The 21,260-nt window shown below is 35.0% G+C and overlaps 1 protein-coding gene across 2 annotated transcripts in view; it reads left to right on the plus strand.

Annotated features, from left to right (window-relative positions):
- The first annotated feature begins 281 nt into the window (after positions 1-281).
- Positions 282-21,260, plus strand: part of LOC143222249 (irregular chiasm C-roughest protein-like) — a 76,159-nt gene continuing 55,180 nt past the window's right edge. For both annotated transcript variants that reach the window (XM_076448489.1, XM_076448497.1), the window contains exon 1: positions 282-488. In XM_076448489.1, the coding sequence (XP_076304604.1) occupies positions 428-488 (61 nt within the window). In that variant the 5' untranslated portion in view covers positions 282-427. The remainder of the gene's footprint in view (positions 489-21,260) is intronic.

Genomic DNA, 21,260 nt, shown 5'->3' on the forward strand with positions numbered 1-21,260 from the left:
ATAATAAAACATTTACACAATAATTTACTGTATACGATGAGCTATCTATGCTGTGCCTATGGCGGGTATCGAATTCTGATACTTGACGTTATCGCATAGCCACGCGCTTTGTTTCTCGTCCTATTCTGTGTTATCTGTAAATACTCACTAATTTATATTTCAGAAAATTAAAAAAAAAAGACTTACCTTATAGTTAGTCAACTTCGAAGTGACGTCATGCTATTGTGACCTGCTGTCTGAAGTAACATGCGATGAAGGGGCAAAGTTTCAGATCGATCTGTGGTTGCGCGAGGTATGGTTCCACAAGCTGAGATGCTGTCGCTCCATGTCGCGAGTTTGTAAGAGACTCGGCGGACCCGCGCGCTCCGAGTGAAAGCCAGAGCAGGAAGGGCCACCAGCGATGTGACTTCCTCTTCAACCATCAAAGATGCGAAATCTACTCGGGTTTGTCGTGATTTCAGCCGTTTTAGAGTTTTCGTCAGAAGTTGGTGAGTGCTAGTTGTCACTTTATTGAAGTCACTGGAATATCCTGGTTACATGTCAATCATATTGTCGTTTCGCTGACTGCTTCGTGTAATAATGTAAATGTTTATTCTGCATTTCCGAAACAAACAAACAAACCCCAGATATAAACGCAACGTTTTTCTTGTTCTTATGTTGTAAATACAAAACGTTTTGCTTTCCACATTAAGATACAACAGTGATTGTCTGTCTTCACGTTTAAGTTAACAGAGATTTTGAAATCGACAAAAAAAGTCAGTTAAACCATGCGTTTCCAGCACGAGACTCGAGCATGGAGATATTCAAATCTCATTTTACGTTTCTGCTGTTGGTTGTGGTTAATTTTGAAACGACAGTTATACTAACCTTTAACAGTTGCCTGGTGTTATGTTTCCACGCGTTAGGTTTCTTAAAAATGATGGGCCAGGCATGGCCAGGTGGGTTAAGGCGTTCGACTAGTAATCTAAGGGTCGAGGGTTCGAATCCCCGTCGCACCAAACGTGCTTGCCCTTTTTAGCCGTGGGGGCGTTATAATGTGATGGTCAATCCCACTAGTCGTTGATAAAAATAATACCCCGAGAGTTGGCGGTGGGTGGTGATGACTAGCTGCCTACCCTCTAGTCTTACACTGTTAAATTAGTGACGGCTAGCGCAGATAGCTCTCGTGTAGCTTTGCGCGAAAGTGAGAAAACAAACAAACAAAACAAATTTAAAAGTAATTTTAAAAACTTGGGCATGATATCGTGGTTTGTCTGCCCGTAAGCACGAATTACTAATTGATGTCTCGTTGAAAACAACAACAAAAACAAACTTCGTATTTCGGAGGGCTTTGGGTGCCCTTGAAGAACGACGGTGAAATCCAACTATTCGGTCAGATTTTAGTAGTTCAACAGTTGGTGATGGGCGCTGTTTTATTAATTGCCTAATTACAAATTAGGGCTAGCTAATGCCGATATAGTTTTGCGCGATTTTCTGAAATAAACCAACATACTGACAATCAGCCTTCTAGATTATTTTGTCTTGGAAATTAGGTACAAAAATAATTCAAAACGTGTTTGAATAATATGGAAATACTTCAAAAATACACAAGTGATTTTGAAACCGGTTTCTAACTACCGACAGTTCTTTACCAAAGGCACAGAATGGTGCCTAAATGTGGATGTTGGCGTTATGATACAATTCATATTTCTTTTATTACAAAACAATTTAAATTCTCCAGTATAGAGGTTTTACTTCATCCAGCCATTTTAAAATAATTCCACCCTGTTTCTCATAACAAGAAGTTTTATACACGTTTCGTGTACTTGTAATATTGGAACAGTCAGCGATTAGGTGTATGGATAATATTAAACTGTGAGGTATGTTTTGGTAGTGTAATTTTGTTTAAAACCACAAAGGATTTGTAATTTTGAAACATTATGTTACAATTCTGGATGTGGTTAACTGTTGTGTTTTGTGATTCAACTGTTAGTTATTCATAGGTGCTATAGCAAGTGCTCCAAACATTTTGCACCCGATATTTTGTAGTCTTCGGCATACCTATGGTTATATATTTTTGGAAAAATATTAATTTTTTAGCAGACTATCCCACGTGACTCAACGGTGAGAAGAGGGCTTATACTATGAAAATCCGACGCTGAATTTCTACAGCGGGTAAAGTGCATATAGCCCATTGTGCAGCTTTGGGTTTACAAGAAAAGCTAGCAAGATTTTAACATCAGTGTTTCTTTATTTGTTTGTTATTAAGCGCCAAGCTACACAAAGAACTAACTGTGCTCTGCTCATCACGGGTATCGAAACCCAGTTTCTTACCGATAAAAGTCCGCAGACATACCACTCTGTCACTGGGGGAGGCGAACAACCTCAGTTCTTACTGTAATAAAAGAATGCAATACCGTAGTGCACACGAATTTGAAATCGACTTAATTGAAGCGCCATCTATTAACTTTTATTGAGGTTTTCTGCTGCACTTGTACATTTTGAAATATCTGACATTCCACTAGAACGAAACTCATGGCGTACCAATACACTAACATTCATACAACATCAGTAGATTGAAAGTTACACTTTGTCAGCACAACTAATATTAAATACAGTCGTAGTTCAGTAATTTACAGCAGTCGACAGTTTGGTATAATTAAATTGAAAATTTTTTTACAATTCAGTTTGCCCCCTCCCCTCCCCCCGCACGTGCAGTGGTAAGTCTACGGATTTACAACGCTAATATTAGGGGTTCGATAACCCCAGTGGGCTCAGCAGATAGTCCGATGTGGTCTTGCTACACCGAAACACACAGAAAATTAATTACGTAATAATACAATATAATAATAATATGACGTAACGTAAGGTCATAATTTACATAACCTACGCTATACAATAATTCTTTGGAACAATGCTGAGCTACACGTCCACCACGAAGCTTGGATTTCTAATAACGCTTATATACCTTGATAATAAAATAAACAAACTCTTTTCTCTTTAAATTAAAAATTCACCGAATTTTTATTTAGAATTATCAACAATCGTTACTTTGTTACGTTTTTGTTTTGTCAGAAATCTAATATTCTTCATTAGAAATTTTAAAACGTTAAAAGTTTTCTTGTTCAGAATGCCAGATTTTCAGCCTGGCAGCTTATGTATATGTATCATAGCTCATAAATAACATGAATGCAAGGCTCGCCAAGAAATGCCGCAGCCAATCGTGTTTAAATCTCCCATTTGTCAGAAGATAATGGAATATATAGAGGCAAACTTGTCCTTGATAATGTGAAGGCTATTATATCTTATAGCTTTTCCATGTAGCTAGCGGTATATATATATATATATATTTGACGTACATATATAAAGCAACTGTCATAGATTTTTTTCGCCTTACTATACCCCAGCGTTCCGACGATGGAAAGCAGTAACTTTGCCATTTCTGATTTATTGTTGATATAAAAGTCATAGATATACTGCTATTTTATTTTATATTTCTCCGTAAGATATTCTCTGTTGGTTAAGGAACTTCAAAATACTCACTGATAAAAATTATAAAATGTATGATTTTTAAAGACTCAACCATAATACATAAATGTTTATCGAAGTAGAAGGAAATAAAAAAGAATTTCCCTGATACGTTGGGAAAAGTTCTTTAAATGAATAATAATTTTGATAATAACAAAATTATACTTGCGTGGTTCATTAAGATGTTATTGTTTTTTTTTTTTTTCCTGTTTATAAAACTGCAATGTGAGATAATACAGACTATATCATTGCAGATATGAGCCTTAGTGCAACAGTCGGAATGTTTAACACCCATTTATTTTATTCATGGCGAACCACCTCCCACACCCACACCCCCCCCACCCCAGCAGCACAACTATAAGTTTAAGAATTATAACGTTAAAAACCGAGTTTCGATAATCGTGGTAGCAAACCATTTTGTAGATTTGTGCGTAAGTTCAAATAAACAGTTGCATTACCAGCTCTCCGAAAGTGCAAAATAGCCAAAACATATTTATTTACGTCTGGAAAAAATGAGACCACACTTTTTAAAGAAAAATACTTCTTACAGCAAGAGGTTGGACAACATAGGACACGCTCTTGGAGACGATGCTTTTCAGTGTTTTCTAGCAGATGATTAAGGATACTCATAGGCTTCACAAACACACCTCAATCTAAATCGGTGTAACGCTGTCGTTCGCACAAATGAAGGACTGTTACGAAAGAGAACCTTTCGACCTACAAAAGCAGTTGTGATGAGGTGGCTATTTCCCACTACCATCAACTAGGTAGTAAACAAGCATTTTAAACTGACGAGGACTCGTCAAAATTGAACTATATCACGAAATCAACGGCAGTTTTAACTTTAAAAGAAAATGCTTGAAGAAACTAGATTCGCAACAATGTCATTCTATCACGTTCTTGGAAAAGCTTTCGAATTTTGAAAAAAAAAGAAAGTTAGTCTATGCATTTACTTTCAAATAAATTACAGGGTGGACTCAGCAGATAGCTCGATGTAGCTTTGCTATGATACAACACACACACTCTCAAATAAATTAAGATAAGATATCCCAAGATAAGAAGTGGCTTCCGTCAATGTTCGTGAATAATTTTCTACTTGTGTCCGAATAATGGAAATATTAGATATAATCCAAATTTAAGTTTCTGTTGCTGTATTTATGTTCATGGGAATGTACAGTATTGGTTTATTTATTCCTGTATCAAATATATCCTACGTTATTAAAATATTATTTCAATATTCATAGATATGAAAATGTCTCCGGAAATTAAGCCTAAAAGTTTTAGTTATGTAGAAAACATTTCGACTTTTACATAAGATATATTTTTATCAGTTTTCTGCCTTGTTGTGGCTATAAACGCTTTTCAATACTTTTCTGAATGCATGGTGTTTTGGAATTCGCAAATGATAGTATATTTAAATACCGTAGAATAGACCTAACTAATTCGGTATTTTTTTAAAGCCGTACTCTAGAGCATGCGCAGGAATATAACTTAAAAATTAACCACTGTAATCATAACATACTCATATGGTATAACTGATAAACTATCTAAATTTTCGTTAAACATATTTTAATTAACTTATGGACATATGATTTAACAATGCTAAATTTTGTGAAATACAGAGTGTTCGGAAAGTCCCTGTGCAGTTTTGTAATTATATTTTATTCAGTCTATTTCAAGCCAGCAACTGATAGCGGTGTTTAGAAACAAAATAAGAAGGATCCAGGCCTGTATTGATGCCAACAGGGGTCACTTTCAACATTGTTTATAATTGTCATTCATATTTACCTCCTATATTCTATATTTAAACATGTCTGTTAATAAATATATAAGTGCACAGTAACTTTCCGAACACCCTGTATTATTAACTATCGTATAGCCCGTCAAATATTATAAAGCAACTACCTCCCACTTCCATCCCACAACATAAACTAACCTCACATTTAAAAGTTAATTGAATTAAACACATTTTACGAAATCGAGTTTGACCAAGAAAGAGGATAAAAAGTGCAGTCGATTTCAAACATCGCTGAAATAATCTTTGAACCAATCAAAATTAAGACCATTCATGAAATGGTCACATTATTCGTTAAAAATCACGTTGAAGTTTCCGTCGATTGAAGAGGTTACATAACAGAAGATAGCTCAACTTAAAAACTATAGAAGTTTAAAGATGAACCGATATTCTAACTTTCATGATAAATTTCATGCACTTGGCTCTCAGGTAAATGATCCTACACTACGTCTTTACTCTAGGCTTATTATATCAACACTTACTACACTCATAGGGCTTCACGACACTCCCTCGGCCTCCTTGCGCCTCTATCACTGGTTAACGTTTATATATGTTAGAATCTTTTCATTGTTGGCTTAACTTGTGTATTTAATAATTGAAAAAAAAAAGGTTAAGGACACAGTCGAAAGCACAATTAACAGGTATTGTATGCATTTGAACTTTTCTTATGTGCCTAAATATTTTCACACTTTTCGGACAAAATACTGTATTTATTAACTTATAAATTACTTTCCCAATCGTTTCAGTTTCGAGCTATCAGTTTGTTTGAGTTTCGTGCAAAGCTACTGAAGGGCTATCTGCGCTAGTTGTCCCTAATTTAGCAGTGTAAGGCTAGAGGGAGGCAACTAGTCATCACCACCCACCGCCAACTCTTAAGCTACTCTTTTACCAACGAATAGCAGAATTAACCGTCATATTATAACGCCCCCACGGCTGAAAGGTCGAGTATGTTTGGTGCAATGGGAATTCAAACCCGCAACCCTCAGATTACGAGTCGAACGCCTTAACCCACCTGGCCATGCCGGGCTATCAGTAAACTTACTTTTGATCAGAAATTCTCAGTTCACCATAGCGCAAAATCTCAGTCAAATCTTTGTGTGTGTATGTATAGCGAGTGGAGCTGAACATCAAATTTTGTAGCTTCTTCGCTAGTGTGTATAGAACGCTTATTGTCCAGAAACACACTGAATCAGAAACGTACTAGTACATAAGTACGTAATTAATGAAGGTGGCAAAAATATTATACTGGTAACTTTCTAGTTGCTCTTTACGTATTACGGTTTATTTTATCTCGGTTCTTAAATTGCATTACGGAAACAAATGATAAAAAATTTATTAGCTAAAGGAACTTCCAATCTAGAAAACAACCTGGTTCATACTCTTATTTAACCAATTATCTACCTTTTGAATTGTTTCGGGCCCGGCATGGCCAGGTGGTTAAGACACTCAACTCGTAATCCGAGGATCGCGGGTTCGAATCTCCGTCACACCAAACATGCTCGCCATTTCAGTCGTCGGTGCGTTATAATGTGACGGTCAATCCCACTATTCGTTGGTAAAATAGTAGCCCAAACGTTGTCGGTGGATGGTGATGACTAGTTGCCTTCCCTCTGGTCTTACACTGCTAAATTAGGGACGGCTAGCGCAGATAGCCCTCGTGTAGCTTTGCGCATAATTCAAACAAACTGAATTGTTTCGGTTTTACAACATAAAATTTCCTCGTGACAGAAAAATAAAAACAGCTTTTATTCACCCATTCACGTACGCAAAGCTATTTGAAAGCACATTTAATGATAAGAAGCAAAACAAAAACAAGACATTCATTTCTTGTGGACGTGGTAGACTAATGCGAGAGTCGTCTCCATATTGATTATGTTAATAAGTCACTTACAAGGTGAAACTTATTTCTGTATTATTGAAAGTGGTTCACAAATTATGCTGATAAGTTAGAAGTTGTTGTCTAACATATGGCATTTTGTCATTCGTGCTAATGACTTCAGTAATAATTTAGAATATTTTTATTTTATAGAGGGCATCGTCGCAAACAATGCTAATGACGTAAAGCATTTTTATCCAACAGAGGTTGTCTTTGTTGTCATCCTTGTTAATAATAAAGAAGTTATTTCTAACAATAAGTAATATTACCATTAACGGTAAGTCTACGGTTTTACAACGCTAAAATCACGGGTTTGATTCCCCTCAGTGGACTCAGCAGATAGCCAGATGTGGCTTTACCATAAGAAAACATGAACGCCATCAACTCCACTGACACAAAGGATTTTTATCAATCAGATAATGCTGTTCTTGTCGTTTCTGCTAATTATAATTATTTGTAATAAAAGCTATTTTTGCCATTCGTCTTAATGATGTGGAGGTTGTTTTTGGGTAACAGAGAATATCTTTGACATTCATGCTAAACATTTAGAATTTTTTGCCCAACCGAACATATTTTTGCCAGCCCTGATTCATAAAATGACCTTTCTCATTGGACCTGATTAGATCGTTGTTCCGTTTAAGTCTTAGAGATAAATTTAAAATATAGATTCAAGTGTTAGGGACCAATTAAAAATATTATTTAAGAAGTTTAAGAAAAAGAAAACTGAGAAACATGAGTTTTTATATTTGTTAACAGTCATCACAAATGGCCGTCAGCATTTTTCTACCAAACAAAGACATGCTTCAGGGCCGTAGAAAGTGATAAGGCCACTCAGACCATGGTCTGATCACTTTTTCAGGACTTACGGATTAAAACTCACTTCTTTTATTACAATACATCACGTTGTGACTATATGGTATTTACAATTAAAGTGACTTAAGGTTCAACCTTATAACATTAAATTTTCAAATATTTTTTGGGGAACATGTCATTAGACCTCGTAGAAGTGACAACGTGGTTTGACCATTACGAAACTGCTCCCTACGGTAATGTGCCTGATTCTCTTTTGTATCTTGAGTAAATGGGTTAGGTTTATTTTTTGTCGGTCTTGCGAACACCTAAAGTCTTATTTCTACCGTATGGTTTAGAGGTTGTTGTTTTTTTACCTCGGTCTAGTAGTTATGCAGCCCCTATTGATATTTCTATTTTGACGGTAGCCCTAGGCCTAATATCATTTGTTCCATGAATTCCTTCTACAGGAAACGTCAATCTAACACTTCCCCCATCTCCTCTTTCTGCCAGCACGTGTCACTTGCCCCATTGTGTGTGACTAAAGAAATGCCATACAGCGAATACTAAGACAATGTAATTTCAAAATGTGTACAACACAGTCAAACATATGGCAGAGGAGTTTTTAATTCTTATGTGAAGTTAACAAAGAGGTTTGACAGAAGTGCTTCAAGTATACGCTGTGAAGCTAATATACATATCTGTCAAAAGACTTTTTTCTTTCACGCTTAAAGATTATCACAGAGTTTTGGCAAAAAAAATTGTTCAGTTGCGTTGTAAGAACAAATCAAGTACTCATGCTTGCAAATGTATGCAGTTTACCTTTCAAGCATCTTCTAACGATATGTTAAGAAATTTTGATATTTATTTATCTTATGTGGAAATTAAAACTTAAAACTAAAACTTAAGCTCAGTTTAGCAAGATATGAAATAACCTGATTGAACATTACTTATCATCAATGCAATTACATTATAAACTTAAACTATAGTGATAACTACACGTTATATTGTTATACATCGATTTTAGCCATTTCTTTCACTTTCAACTTGAAATTAACTGAAACGTAAGTTGTTTCAGATAGTAATTCCCATAAGAAAATTGAAGTTGATTGGGTAAACACTGTTCTTCGTATGAAGGACCTAACAATGACATTATCTCGTCCTTTCATATGAAAAAAAACAACAACAAAACTTTTCTCAGGTGCAACGTTTTCATTTTTATATTTCTGGACGCATTAGTGTGGACCAAAGTTTCTGTTTTCATATCCATTTGTTGCTGAAACGTTATGTGAAACTCTTCTGCTTCGTGTAACGTCAGAGCTTTTTGTTTTAGTACAGAAATAAGTTAACCCCCGGTTTCATGGAAACGTATGGTTTACATCTGTTCATAAAAAAAATAAATCTTTGGACTTTTAATAATCTAATGAATGAGTATTCTGAGTTGAGTTTTCTACACGTGATCAATAACACTCCAATTGAATTGATTATTGATTATTGGTGCTATAAGAAATATGTCTCATCGATCAAAATGAATCAATGACAGTTGCTTAAATAAAATAATCTTAACATTCCAAATAAACTACTTACTGTTCTAAGAAATTCCTTTTAACATTCCAAATAAACTACTTACTGCTCTAAGAAATTCCTTTTAACATTCCAAATAAACTACTTACTGTTCTAAGAAATTCCTTTTAACATTCCAAATGAACTACTTACTGCTCTAAGAAATTCCTTTTAACATACAAATGAACTACTTACTGCTCTAAGAAATTCCTTTTAACATTCCAAATGAACTACTTACTGCTCTAAGAAATTCCTTTTAACATTCCAAATGAACTACTTACTGCTCTAAGAAATTTCTTTTAACATTCCAAATGAACTTTCAACTGCTGATCTAAGAAAGGTCTGTTTACACTCTATACGAACTAATTTCTCTAATACACGAATATTTACATTGTAATAAAATTTCCAGTACTATACGTAAACCTGATTTTATTGAAATGTAAGCTTCCTTTACGTAATACGTTTTTTTTATTTCAACTAAAACTCTTACGTAACCACAAGACACATTGTTACATGAAAGTATTTCAGACTATGCTATGCAAAAAAGGAAAAAAATATTTTGCTGTTTAACAACAGTGGTGCTAGGGACTTTCTTATAGTAACAGTAATTAGTTCATATGGATTCCTTACAATATTATACTGATAAAATGTTATGAACTGTAAAGCAACTACACTTTCCATATACTTATAAAAGTAGTGTATGTTAAGTAGTTGTACCATGAACAACGTTTAGTTCTACCAACAGTTACTTACGTTTAGTTCTACCAACAGTTACTTGGAAAATATTCTTCTAGTACACAGTAGATGCAAGGATTTATCCAGCTATTTTACCACCTTGAAACTCAGCGTTACCACTTACAAAGCTTTTCAAAATAACCTCTAGAATCGTGTACTATAAAAGAGAGGTGCTATAGTTTCATTTTGAGCAGCAAAATGAAATGCATTAGAAGAAAATTATGGACCTCACCAAATCTGCAAAATCTCTCACAGAAACCTCACCATCAATACGTTCTTTAAGTCCATTATCACAACTTACACTGAACGAAACTATCTTGGAAAACTAATACACGTCTTTCTTTTAGTGGTTATCTTAATTTCTGGCTGACCAGCTGTTCTCGATCTGACAGCCTGAACAAACTCGTGTGACCATTAACCATCACTAACGGAAGGCCCTAATGACGTCACTTTAACTGCCATCGTTTCTAACAGCTTTCTGTTCTGGGGAGGAAAGTTGGCTCACTTGGGGCCGCACGTGGCGAAGAAACAAATGGTTTGACAGATGGCAAATTGGTAAATGCAGGCTTGCAGTTTAATAAGAAGTTAGGCTTACTGATGTCGGTCAAAGAGGTAAGAATTAATGGTAAAAGGGAAACTAGAAATTAAAACTTAATTAAAGTAAAACAAACAAGAGTTTAATAAGTTTCAATTACTAAATATTAAGGTGTATACGTATTCTATGACAATTCATAATAAATGTAAAATAGTCAAAATAGGATTTAATTAAGTTACTAATTCAATATATCACACTCAGGTGGTTAAGGCGCTCGACTCATTATCCGAGGATCGCAAGTTCGAATCCCGTCATATAAAACACGCTCGTCCTTTCAACCGTGGGAGCATTATAATGTTAAGATCATTCCCACTATTTGTTGGTAAAAGAGTAGCCCAAGAGTTGGTGGTGGGTGGTGATGATTAGCTGCCTTCCCTCTAGTCTTACACTGCTAAATTAGGGACGGCTAGCGCAGATAGCCCTCGTTTACGTATCATAACCGCAGGGTCATCAGAATAAGTTACAAGTTGATACTGAAGTTAGTTAGAACTATTTAAGTATGGACGAAAACATAAACAGACTTGGCACGACGTGTAAGATAGAATGAAAACAATCCTTATTAATCAAACACACAAATCAAAAAATTCTATTTGTACCAGTTGTTGGTACACTGTGAAAGGTTTCTTGATACATCAACTGAAACCACTTGGTTTTAATTCTCACCACTTTATTTTCCCTTTTTGGAAGGTTGTAGTTACTCACCAATTTATTTTCCCTTTTTTGGAAGGTTATTGTTACTGACCACTTTATTTTTTGTTTTTGGAAGGTTGTAATTACTGACCACTTTATTTTCTTTTTTGTTTGGAAGGTTGGAGTTACTCACTACTTTATTTTCTATTTTTGGTAGGTTGTAGTTACACACCAATTTATTTTCCCCTTTTTGGAACGTTGGAGTTACTCACTTCTTTATTTTCCAATTTTGGAAGGTTGGAGTTACCACTTTATTTTCCCTTTTTTGGAAGGTTGGAGTTACTCAGCAATTTATTTTCCATTTTTTGGAAGGTTGTAGTTACTCACCACTTTATTTTTTATTTTTGGAAGGTTTTAGTTACACACCAATTTATTTTCCCCTTTTTGGAAGGTTGGAGTTACTCACTACTTTATTTTCCATTTTTGGTAGGTTGTAGTTACACACCAATTTATTTTCCCCTTTTTGGAAGGTTGGAGTTACTCACTTCTTTATTTTCATTTTTTGAAAGGTTGGAGTTACCACTTTATTTTCCCTTTTTTGGAAGGTTGGGGTTACTCAGCAATTTATTTTCCATTTTTGGAAGGTTGTAGTTACTCACCACTTTATTTTTTATTTTTGGAAGGTTTTAGTTACACACCAATTTATTTTCCCCTTTTTGGAAGGTTGGAGTTACTCACTACTTTATTTTCCATTTTTGGTAGGTTGTAGTTACACACCAATTTATTTTCCCTTTTTGGAAGGTTGGAGTTACTCACTTCTTTATTTTCCCTTTTTTGGAAGGCTGGAGTTACTCACCACTTTATTTTCCATTTTTGGAAGGTTGTAGTTACTCAACACTTCATTTTCTTTTTTTGGAAGGTTGTAGTTACTCACTACTTTATTTTCCCTTTTTTGGAATATTGTAGTAACTCACCACTTTATTTTCCTTTTTTTGGAAGGTTGTAGTTATTCACCACTATTTTCCATTTTTTGGAAGGTTGTAGTTACTCACCAATTTATTTTCCCTTTTTTGGAAAGTTGTTATTACTGATCACTTTATTTTCGTTTTGTGGAAGGTTGTAGTTACTGACCACTTTATTTTCCATTTTTTGAAAGGTTGTAGTTACTCACCAATTTATTTTCCCTTTTTTGGAAGGTTGGAGTTACTCACTACTTTATTTTCCCTTTTTTGGAATATTGTAGTAACTCACCACTTTATGTTCCCTTTTTTGGAAGGTTGTAGTTATACACGACTTTATTTTCCTTTTCGGAAGGTTGTAGTTTACACCAATTTATTTTCCCATTTTTGGAAGGTTGGAGTTACTCACCACTTAGTTTCCCTTTTTTGGAAGGTTGTAGTTACTCACCAATTTATTTTTTATTTTTGGAAGGTTGTAGCTACTTACCACTTTATTTTCCCCTTTTTGGAAGGTTGGAGTTACTCACTACTTTATTTTCCATTTTTTGGAAGGTTAATGTTACTACTTTATATTCCATTTTTTGGAAGGTTGTAGTTACTCACCAATTTATTTTCCCTTTTTTGGAAAGTTGTTATTACTGATCACTTTATTTTCGTTTTTTGGAAGGTTGTAGTTACTCACCAATTTATTTTCCCTTTTTTGGAAAGTTGTTATTACTGATCACTTTATTTTCGTTTTGTGGAAGGTTGTAGTTACTGACCACTTTATTTTCCATTTTTTGAAAGGTTGTAGTTACTCACCAATTTATTTTCCCTTTTTTGGAAGGTTGGAGTTACTCACTACTTTATTTTCCCTTTTTTGGAATATTGTAGTAACTCACCACTTTATGTTCCCTTTTTTGGAAGGTTGTAGTTATACACGACTTTATTTTCCTTTTTCGAAGGTTGTAGTTTACACCAATTTATTTTCCCATTTTTGGAAGGTTGGAGTTACTCACCACTTAGTTTCCCTTTTTTGGAAGGTTGTAGTTACTCACCAATTTATTTTTTATTTTTGGAAGGTTGTAGCTACTTACCACTTTATTTTCCCCTTTTTGGAAGGTTGGAGTTACTCACTACTTTATTTTCCATTTTGAAGGTTAATGTTACTACTTTATATTCCATTTTGGAAGGTTGTAGTTACTCACCAATTTATTTTCCCTTTTGGAAAGTTGTTATTACTGATCACTTTATTTTCGTTTTTTGGAAGGTTGTAGTTACTCACCAATTTATTTTCCCCTTTTTGGAAAGTTGTTATTACTGATCACTTTATTTTCGTTTTGTGGAAGGTTGTAGTTACTGACCACTTTATTTTCCATTTTTGAAGGTTGTAGTTACTCACCAATTTATTTTCCCTTTTGAAGGTTGGAGTTACTCACTACTTTATTTTCCCTTTTTTGGAATATTGTAGTAACTCACCACTTTATGTTCCCTTTTTTGGAAGGTTGTAGTTATACACGACTTTATTTTCCTTTTTTCGGAAGGTTGTAGTTTACACCAATTTATTTTCCCATTTTTGGAAGGTTGGAGTTACTCACCACTTAGTTTCCCTTTTTTGGAAGGTTGTAGTTACTCACCAATTTATTTTTTATTTTTGGAAGGTTGTAGCTACTTACCACTTTATTTTCCCCTTTTTGGAAGGTTGGAGTTACTCACTACTTTATTTTCCATTTTTTGGAAGGTTAATGTTACTACTTTATATTCCATTTTTTGGAAGGTTGTAGTTACTCACCAATTTATTTTCCCTTTTTTGGAAAGTTGTTATTACTGATCACTTTATTTTCGTTTTTTGGAAGGTTGTAGTTACTCACCAATTTATTTTCCCTTTTTTGGAAAGTTGTTATTACTGATCACTTTATTTTCGTTTTGTGGAAGGTTGTAGTTACTGACCACTTTATTTTCCATTTTTTGAAAGGTTGTAGTTACTCACCAATTTATTTTCCCTTTTTTGGAAGGTTGGAGTTACTCACTACTTTATTTTCCCTTTTTTGGAATATTGTAGTAACTCACCACTTTATGTTCCCTTTTTTGGAAGGTTGTAGTTATACACGACTTTATTTTCCCTTTTTCGGAAGGTTGTAGTTTACACCAATTTATTTTCCCATTTTTGGAAGGTTGGAGTTACTCACCACTTAGTTTCCCTTTTTTGGAAGGTTGTAGTTACTCACCAATTTATTTTTTATTTTTGGAAGGTTGTAGCTACTTACCACTTTATTTTCCCCTTTTTGGAAGGTTGGAGTTACTCACTACTTTATTTTCCATTTTTTTGAAAGGTTGGAGTTACTCACTACTTTATTTTCTATTTTGTGGAAGGTTGGAGTTACTCAGTACTTTATTTTTTATTTCTTGGAAAATTGTAATTATTCGCCAATTTTTTCCCCTGGTTTGGAAGGTTGTAATTACACATCACTTTACTTCACCTTTTTTGGAAGGTTGTAGTTACACACCACGTCAGCCCGGCACAGCTAGGTGCGTTAAGGCGTTTGAGTTATAATCCGAGGGTCGCGAGTTCGAATCCTCGTCGCACCAAACATGCTCTCCTTTTCATTCGTGGGGGCGTTATAATGTGACGGTCGATCCCACTATTTGTTAGTAAATGAGTAGACCAAGAGTTGACGGTGGGTGGTGATGACAAGCTGCCTTCCCTCTGGTCTTACACTGCTAAATTCGGGGCAGCTAGGGCAGATGGCCCTAGTGTAGATTTGCGGAAAATTCAAAAAAACAAACAAACATTACTCACCGCGTTATTTTCCCATTTTTGGAAGGTTGTAGTTACACACCACATTATTTTCGTTTTCGCAAATATTTGGATAATATTTAGAAACCTGATGTAACTTTTCGTGTCTTCAGATTATCCATAATTTTGTCGAAAACATTAACAATTTTTTCACATCTTTCGTTTTTCATAACTCAAATATTGCTTATAAACATCTTGTTTGCTTGAAGTAACCAAATACTACTTGGAAATATAAGATAGTTTTCACGTCTTAGGTTTTGATTGTTTCAGTATTACTTATAAATAAAAACAGTTTTTCCCATCTGTGTTTTTAATTACGTATTTATTGTGTTAAAAACATGGAGGCATTTTTCACGTCAAATTCAATACTTTTATAAAATATATAAAAGAAAACATACTGACGTGGCGTTAAATAATGTACTGTGTTAAAAACAAAACAGTGTTAAAGCAACTGTGAATATCGACCAGTTGCTCGTTAGCGAAAAAACAACAACTTTATAACACATCAATCATCAGCAGATACTGAAAAATCCACGAAGCAAACACCAAAAACGCGAGTGGACATTTTTTTTACATTGCTATTAGGCCCGGCATGGCCAGGTGGGTTAAGGCGTTCGACTCGTAATCTGAGAGTCGCGGGTTTGCGTCCCCGTCGCACCAAACATGCTCGCCCTTTCAGCCGTGGGGGCGTTAAAATGCGACTGACAATCCCACTATTCGTTGGTAAACGAGTAGCCAAAGAGTTGGCAATGGGTAGTGATGACTAGCTGCCTTCCCTCTAGTCTTACTCTGGAATAGTTTTGCGCGAAATTCAAAAACAAACCAAACGTTTATTTCTTATGAAGATTGGTCTTTAATCAAAGATGTTCCTGTTTGAAAGAGCTGTAAGTAAACTAAAACTGTATTAAAAAAAATAGTTTGGATTGGTTTGAACTCGGCACAAAGCTACTCGAGGACTTTCTTAGTCGTCACTAATTTAGCAATGTAAGACTAGAGGGAAGGCAGCTAGTCATCACCACCCATCGCCAACTCTTGGGCTACTCTTTTACCAACGAATAGCGGGATTGACCGTCACATAATAATGCTTCCACGGCTGAAAGGGTGAGCATGTTTGGTGTGACTGGAACTCGAACTCACGACACAGAGTTTGCGAGACGAATGTCCTAACAACCCGGCCATGCTAGACCGAAATGCTTACCTACCAACTACACATTTTGATGAATAAAGATTATTAAAACCTGCTTAGTCAATACCAGATTTGGCAGAACGTATAACTGTTGCTTACTGGTATTGTTGAGTATTTTGAAAGTTGATGTGAGTTAGTGACTGGTATGTGCGAGAGTCAAAGTGACAAATTATCATACCTTCTAGCGTAGCACAGCACCATATCTCCTAGCATAGCACACCACACGTTATAAATCATTGTTACATAAACAATGATTTTCTTTTACTAACAACACGACCAATTTGAAAGGCACCTAATCTTGGAGCATGGTTTAAGAGCTTAGGTAAGAGATCATAACTTTGAGACTGAGTCATTCATAACGTTTAAAGTTCTGACCAGAACTACTGTGAAAAAAATGGAACCAATGCGGATAGTAGGTTCTGTGGTTCCTGATTCTCGACCTGTTACCGCTATAAATGAATCGCATTTCGCACTTTGGAGCAATCAGTGTTTTACAAAAGCGACAGAGAAATCCCACGATTTATTTTGAAATGAATATAAGAATATAAGTCTGCGGTGGACGCAGGTTGTTAATAGTCTGTCACTATAAAATCAGTGAGCGCTAGCGCAGATAAAACTGGTGAAACTTAATAAAGTAATTAAGCATTAATGAAATAGCAGGACTGACTATCACAACCATAATATGCCCGCACCTTAGAGTGTACAGCGAATTTCAAGTTCGGCGATTCGTACTTGGAACCTTGGACTTTTCGATGCACAATCTTGCATGTTAACCACCCAGCCTTCTGTTACAGTTTGTTTCTTTATTTTTGAATTTCGCACGAAGCTAGTCGAGGGCTATCTGAGCTAGCCGTCCCTAATTTAGCAGTGTAACACTAGAGGGAAGGCAGCTAGTCATCACCACCCACCGCCAACTCTTGGGCTACTCTTTTACCAACGAATAGTGGGATTGACCGTCACATTATAACGCCCCAATGCTGAAAGGGCGAGCATGTTTGGCGCGACGGGGATGCGAACCCGCGACCCTCAAATTACGAGTCGCACGCCTTATCACGCTTGGCTATGCCGGGCCTTCTGTTACAGAAGTTATTTCTTGAAGGAAATTTCAAAATAAAGAAATAAAACGAACCACTTACGTATTTTGCACATTTTAGATGAGATGCCAACTAATATTTTATTATGTAATGCGTGTGTGTTTTTTTTATAGCAAAGCCACATCGAGCTATCTGCTGAGCCCACCGAGGCGAATCGAACCCATAATTTTAGCGTTGTGAATTATATAATGCACTTTTTATCATAGCTTTAAGAATAACTATACGATTTATACATATTTGGTAGAACTGAAAATTAAAGGTATTCTAAAAAGCTGTTTACCTTATTTATAAATTCAGTACTTCGAATTTCGTCATCCTTGTCTTTTTTGTTTATTTGTTTTGAATTAATAAAATGGTTTTTATCATTACTTCAAGGCCCGGTATGGCCAGGCGGTTAGAGCGCTCGACTTGTACTATCGAGGGTCGCGGGTTCGAATCCCCGTCACACCAAACATGCAGTCTCTTTCAACAGAGGCGGCGTCATAAAGTGACGATGAATCCAATTTTTTCTATGGTAAAAGAGTTGCCCAATAGTTGGCGGTGGGTGGTGATGACTAGTTGTCTTCCCTCTCGTCTTACACTGCTAAATTAGGAACGGCTAGCGCAGATAACCCTCGTGTAGCTTTGCGCGAAATTCACAACCAAATCAAACAATTCTTTTATTGCACCTAGTGTGACAAAATGTTTAATGTGTCAGGCTGGAATCGCAAAGTCGAGTAAAAGCCGAATTCGCTTCAGTATTTTAAGGTATGTACTTGTTTTAAAAATACCAACCAATTACATCATTAGGTCCAATAAGCCAATCAAATTTCTCGTGTTAGCGAGTGCTATAGTCTGGCTGCCTTACATCTGGTCAGCGTTTGAAAATAAGTCCACTGTCACTAAAAGCGAAGGATATCTGAACTGGCTGTTTAGAACATATAAATAAAGTCCTTATCAGATTAAAATTCCAATTTCTACCAAATGAAAAGAAATTATGAAAAGTAAGATATCGTATTAAAGTATTCGTTGGTTTGCATACAATCAATTGTGATTATTTAAAAATAAAACAAACAGTAAAATATGCGAAATTACTTTTATCAAAAACTGTTGGATGAAATTAAAGCTTTATCTGAAAGAAAAAGATCAAAATACATTATTTATTTTCATTACTGTGTTACATTTTCTGAAATGATCCCTCCAGTCGATTGCCGCAAAAATTCATGAAATATTTCTCAATAATAATTATCAAAGCTACTCAAGGGCCATCTGAGCTAACCCACTGCCAACTCTTGGGCTACTCTTTTACCAACTAATAGTGGGATTGACCGTCACGTTATAACGCACCCACGGCTGAAAAGGCGAGCATGTTTGGTGCGACCGGGAGTTATCTTAGGACCACTGATGTAGAAAAGAAAGTTTTAAATGTAAATGTAATTATAGTGGTTGTTTAAACCTTCATAATTAATAGAATGTCATATTTTAACGCACCTGATTTAGTGAGTTCAGAACGTTGACAATATAAATATTTTTGGGGATGTTTTATCCTTTTAATTAATGGAATTTTTCAGTGTTAGTTTTAACTTATAAACCGGATTTAGCGAAGCCAAAACGTTAACAATATAGACTTGTTTAGGGTTATTGATTCTTTTAATTAATGTAAAATTAGAGTTTTAATTGTGACTCACAAACCTGATTTGGTGAATTCAGAACGTTGACAATATAAATATTTTTAGGTATGTTTGATTAATTAATTAATAATATTTTTACAGTTTTAGTTTCAACTCACTAAACCGGATTTAGCGAGGACAAAATGTTGACAATACAGACGTGTTTAGGATTGTTTGATCCCTCTAATTAATGAAAGATTAAGAGGTTTAGTTTTGACTCATAAATCTAATTTAGGGAGTTCAGATCGTTGACAATATAAATGTGTTTTTACAATTGTTTGATCCTAATTCATTCAGTGAATATTGCAGTTGTAGTTTTGACTTTCGGATTTGATAGAGCGAGCTCAAATCGTTGAGATCAGCGAAGCTGCCGTTTGAGCTTGATGCGTATTTAGTCGTTGATGAATTTAAAGAACAACTGACTGAACCTGTGAGGAATTTAAACTTTTTTTTTTTCACTTTTGAGAATGTGAATTTGCGTAACTAGGCCTATCACATTATTACCTATGTCTATCACTGTGAGATAATTTTGTTTTATATGCAGAAGGAAACTGATTTTGTACGTAAATAATCTTGTTACGAGCCTTGGAAGCCTTTCTTAGTCCTATCAAATTTGTTAGGCTTAGCTCAAGTTTAAAATCAGAATGTAAAAGTGCCATCTCAGAAAGATTTCCAGTTAAACATAAGTCCAGAAAGTTATATTAAATTTCAAAATTCATGGTATTAAAATTCCTGCTTTTGCTTTTTAATCAGAATCTAAGTGGAAAATATAAAAATGGACGTATTAAAAGTTAATTTATGAAAATTGGAACAGAATATTTTTATTTTCAAAACTAATACACAAATTATTAAAACGCATTTATAAACTAAGAAAGAAAAAAATTAAATGCAACCTTTTGGATGAATGTTAACTCCTCAGTCAGCGTAATCTATCGATTTAGACCAAAATTTTAAAAAAATCAACCCGGTAATGAGTATAGAAAAAATATTTTCATTTTTATAAATTTAAAACGAAAGGTTATGAGTTTCACACAGGGCAAGCAGGGAGTAGCCTAGTTTCACTGTGTTTGGAGTGTGATTTCGAAGGTTCATGGTTCAATGTCCGCTGCCACAAAGACTCGCTCCACTCTTAGAGGTGAATGCGCTATAGGTCAAATCTTATACGGGATCAGTCAACAATAACACAATGTTGGCGGTGGCTGCTGTTGACTATCTTTCCTTTCATGTATCAGTTCAGAATTTGGGATTGATGTAAGTAAGTATCCTTTGAGTGGCTTTGCGTGAAATTTGAGATTGAACTAAGAAACAATCGAACAATGATATAAATACAAGGTTTAATTACGATAATGAGAAACAATATAATATTTTGATGTTAAAGAGATTATAAACCCCACTGGAGAAAGAATTAGAAACACTTATAACAAAGCGAAATGCATGATGACAGGCTTAGGAAATTATCTCAATAATGTAATTTAATTACAAACAAACCCTCATAGAGAAGCATAATAATTATTATTAAATATCCGTTTTTGTTTCTTAGCCTTTCGAGAAAGAAGTAGCCAATATGAATTGGGTTTGTAGTGGTGTTTCAAAGTGTAGAATAAAAGAATCATATATTTAAGAGGTTTAATGTTGATTATCGTTTTTATGTTAATTTATTTGTCGTTCAAAAGTGTAGATTTAGTTATCGTCTCTTGATCAAGAGTGTTAGAGATCAAAATGTCACCAACAATGCAGAGTGCTAGAGTTCTAATAATTCTCCTGTTCAAGAGTGCTGAAGTTTTAATATCGTCCCTGATCAAGAGTGCTAGAGTTCTAATATTTCCCCTGATCGAGAGTGTTAGAGTATTAATATTGCTTTAGGGGAAGTTGTCGCAGCTAGTAAATGGAGATCTATTTATTCGAAATCAAATTAACTGAACTTAAATTTAAGTCATGCCTTTAAAAGCAAAAGCTAATTTAACACTTATACATAAACAATAATATTATTTACATGAAAAGATAAGCCATCAACTTTGCCATTAAAATTCTTTACGCTATAGATGTTGACGGACAAAGTCATCACATTAAAGTAACGCTAACTCTTGACAGTTTTTCAGAAGTCTT

The sequence above is a fragment of the Tachypleus tridentatus genome, chromosome 1 (genome assembly GCF_004210375.1).
Source record: "Tachypleus tridentatus isolate NWPU-2018 chromosome 1, ASM421037v1, whole genome shotgun sequence".
Lineage (NCBI taxonomy): Eukaryota > Metazoa > Arthropoda > Merostomata > Xiphosura > Limulidae > Tachypleus > Tachypleus tridentatus.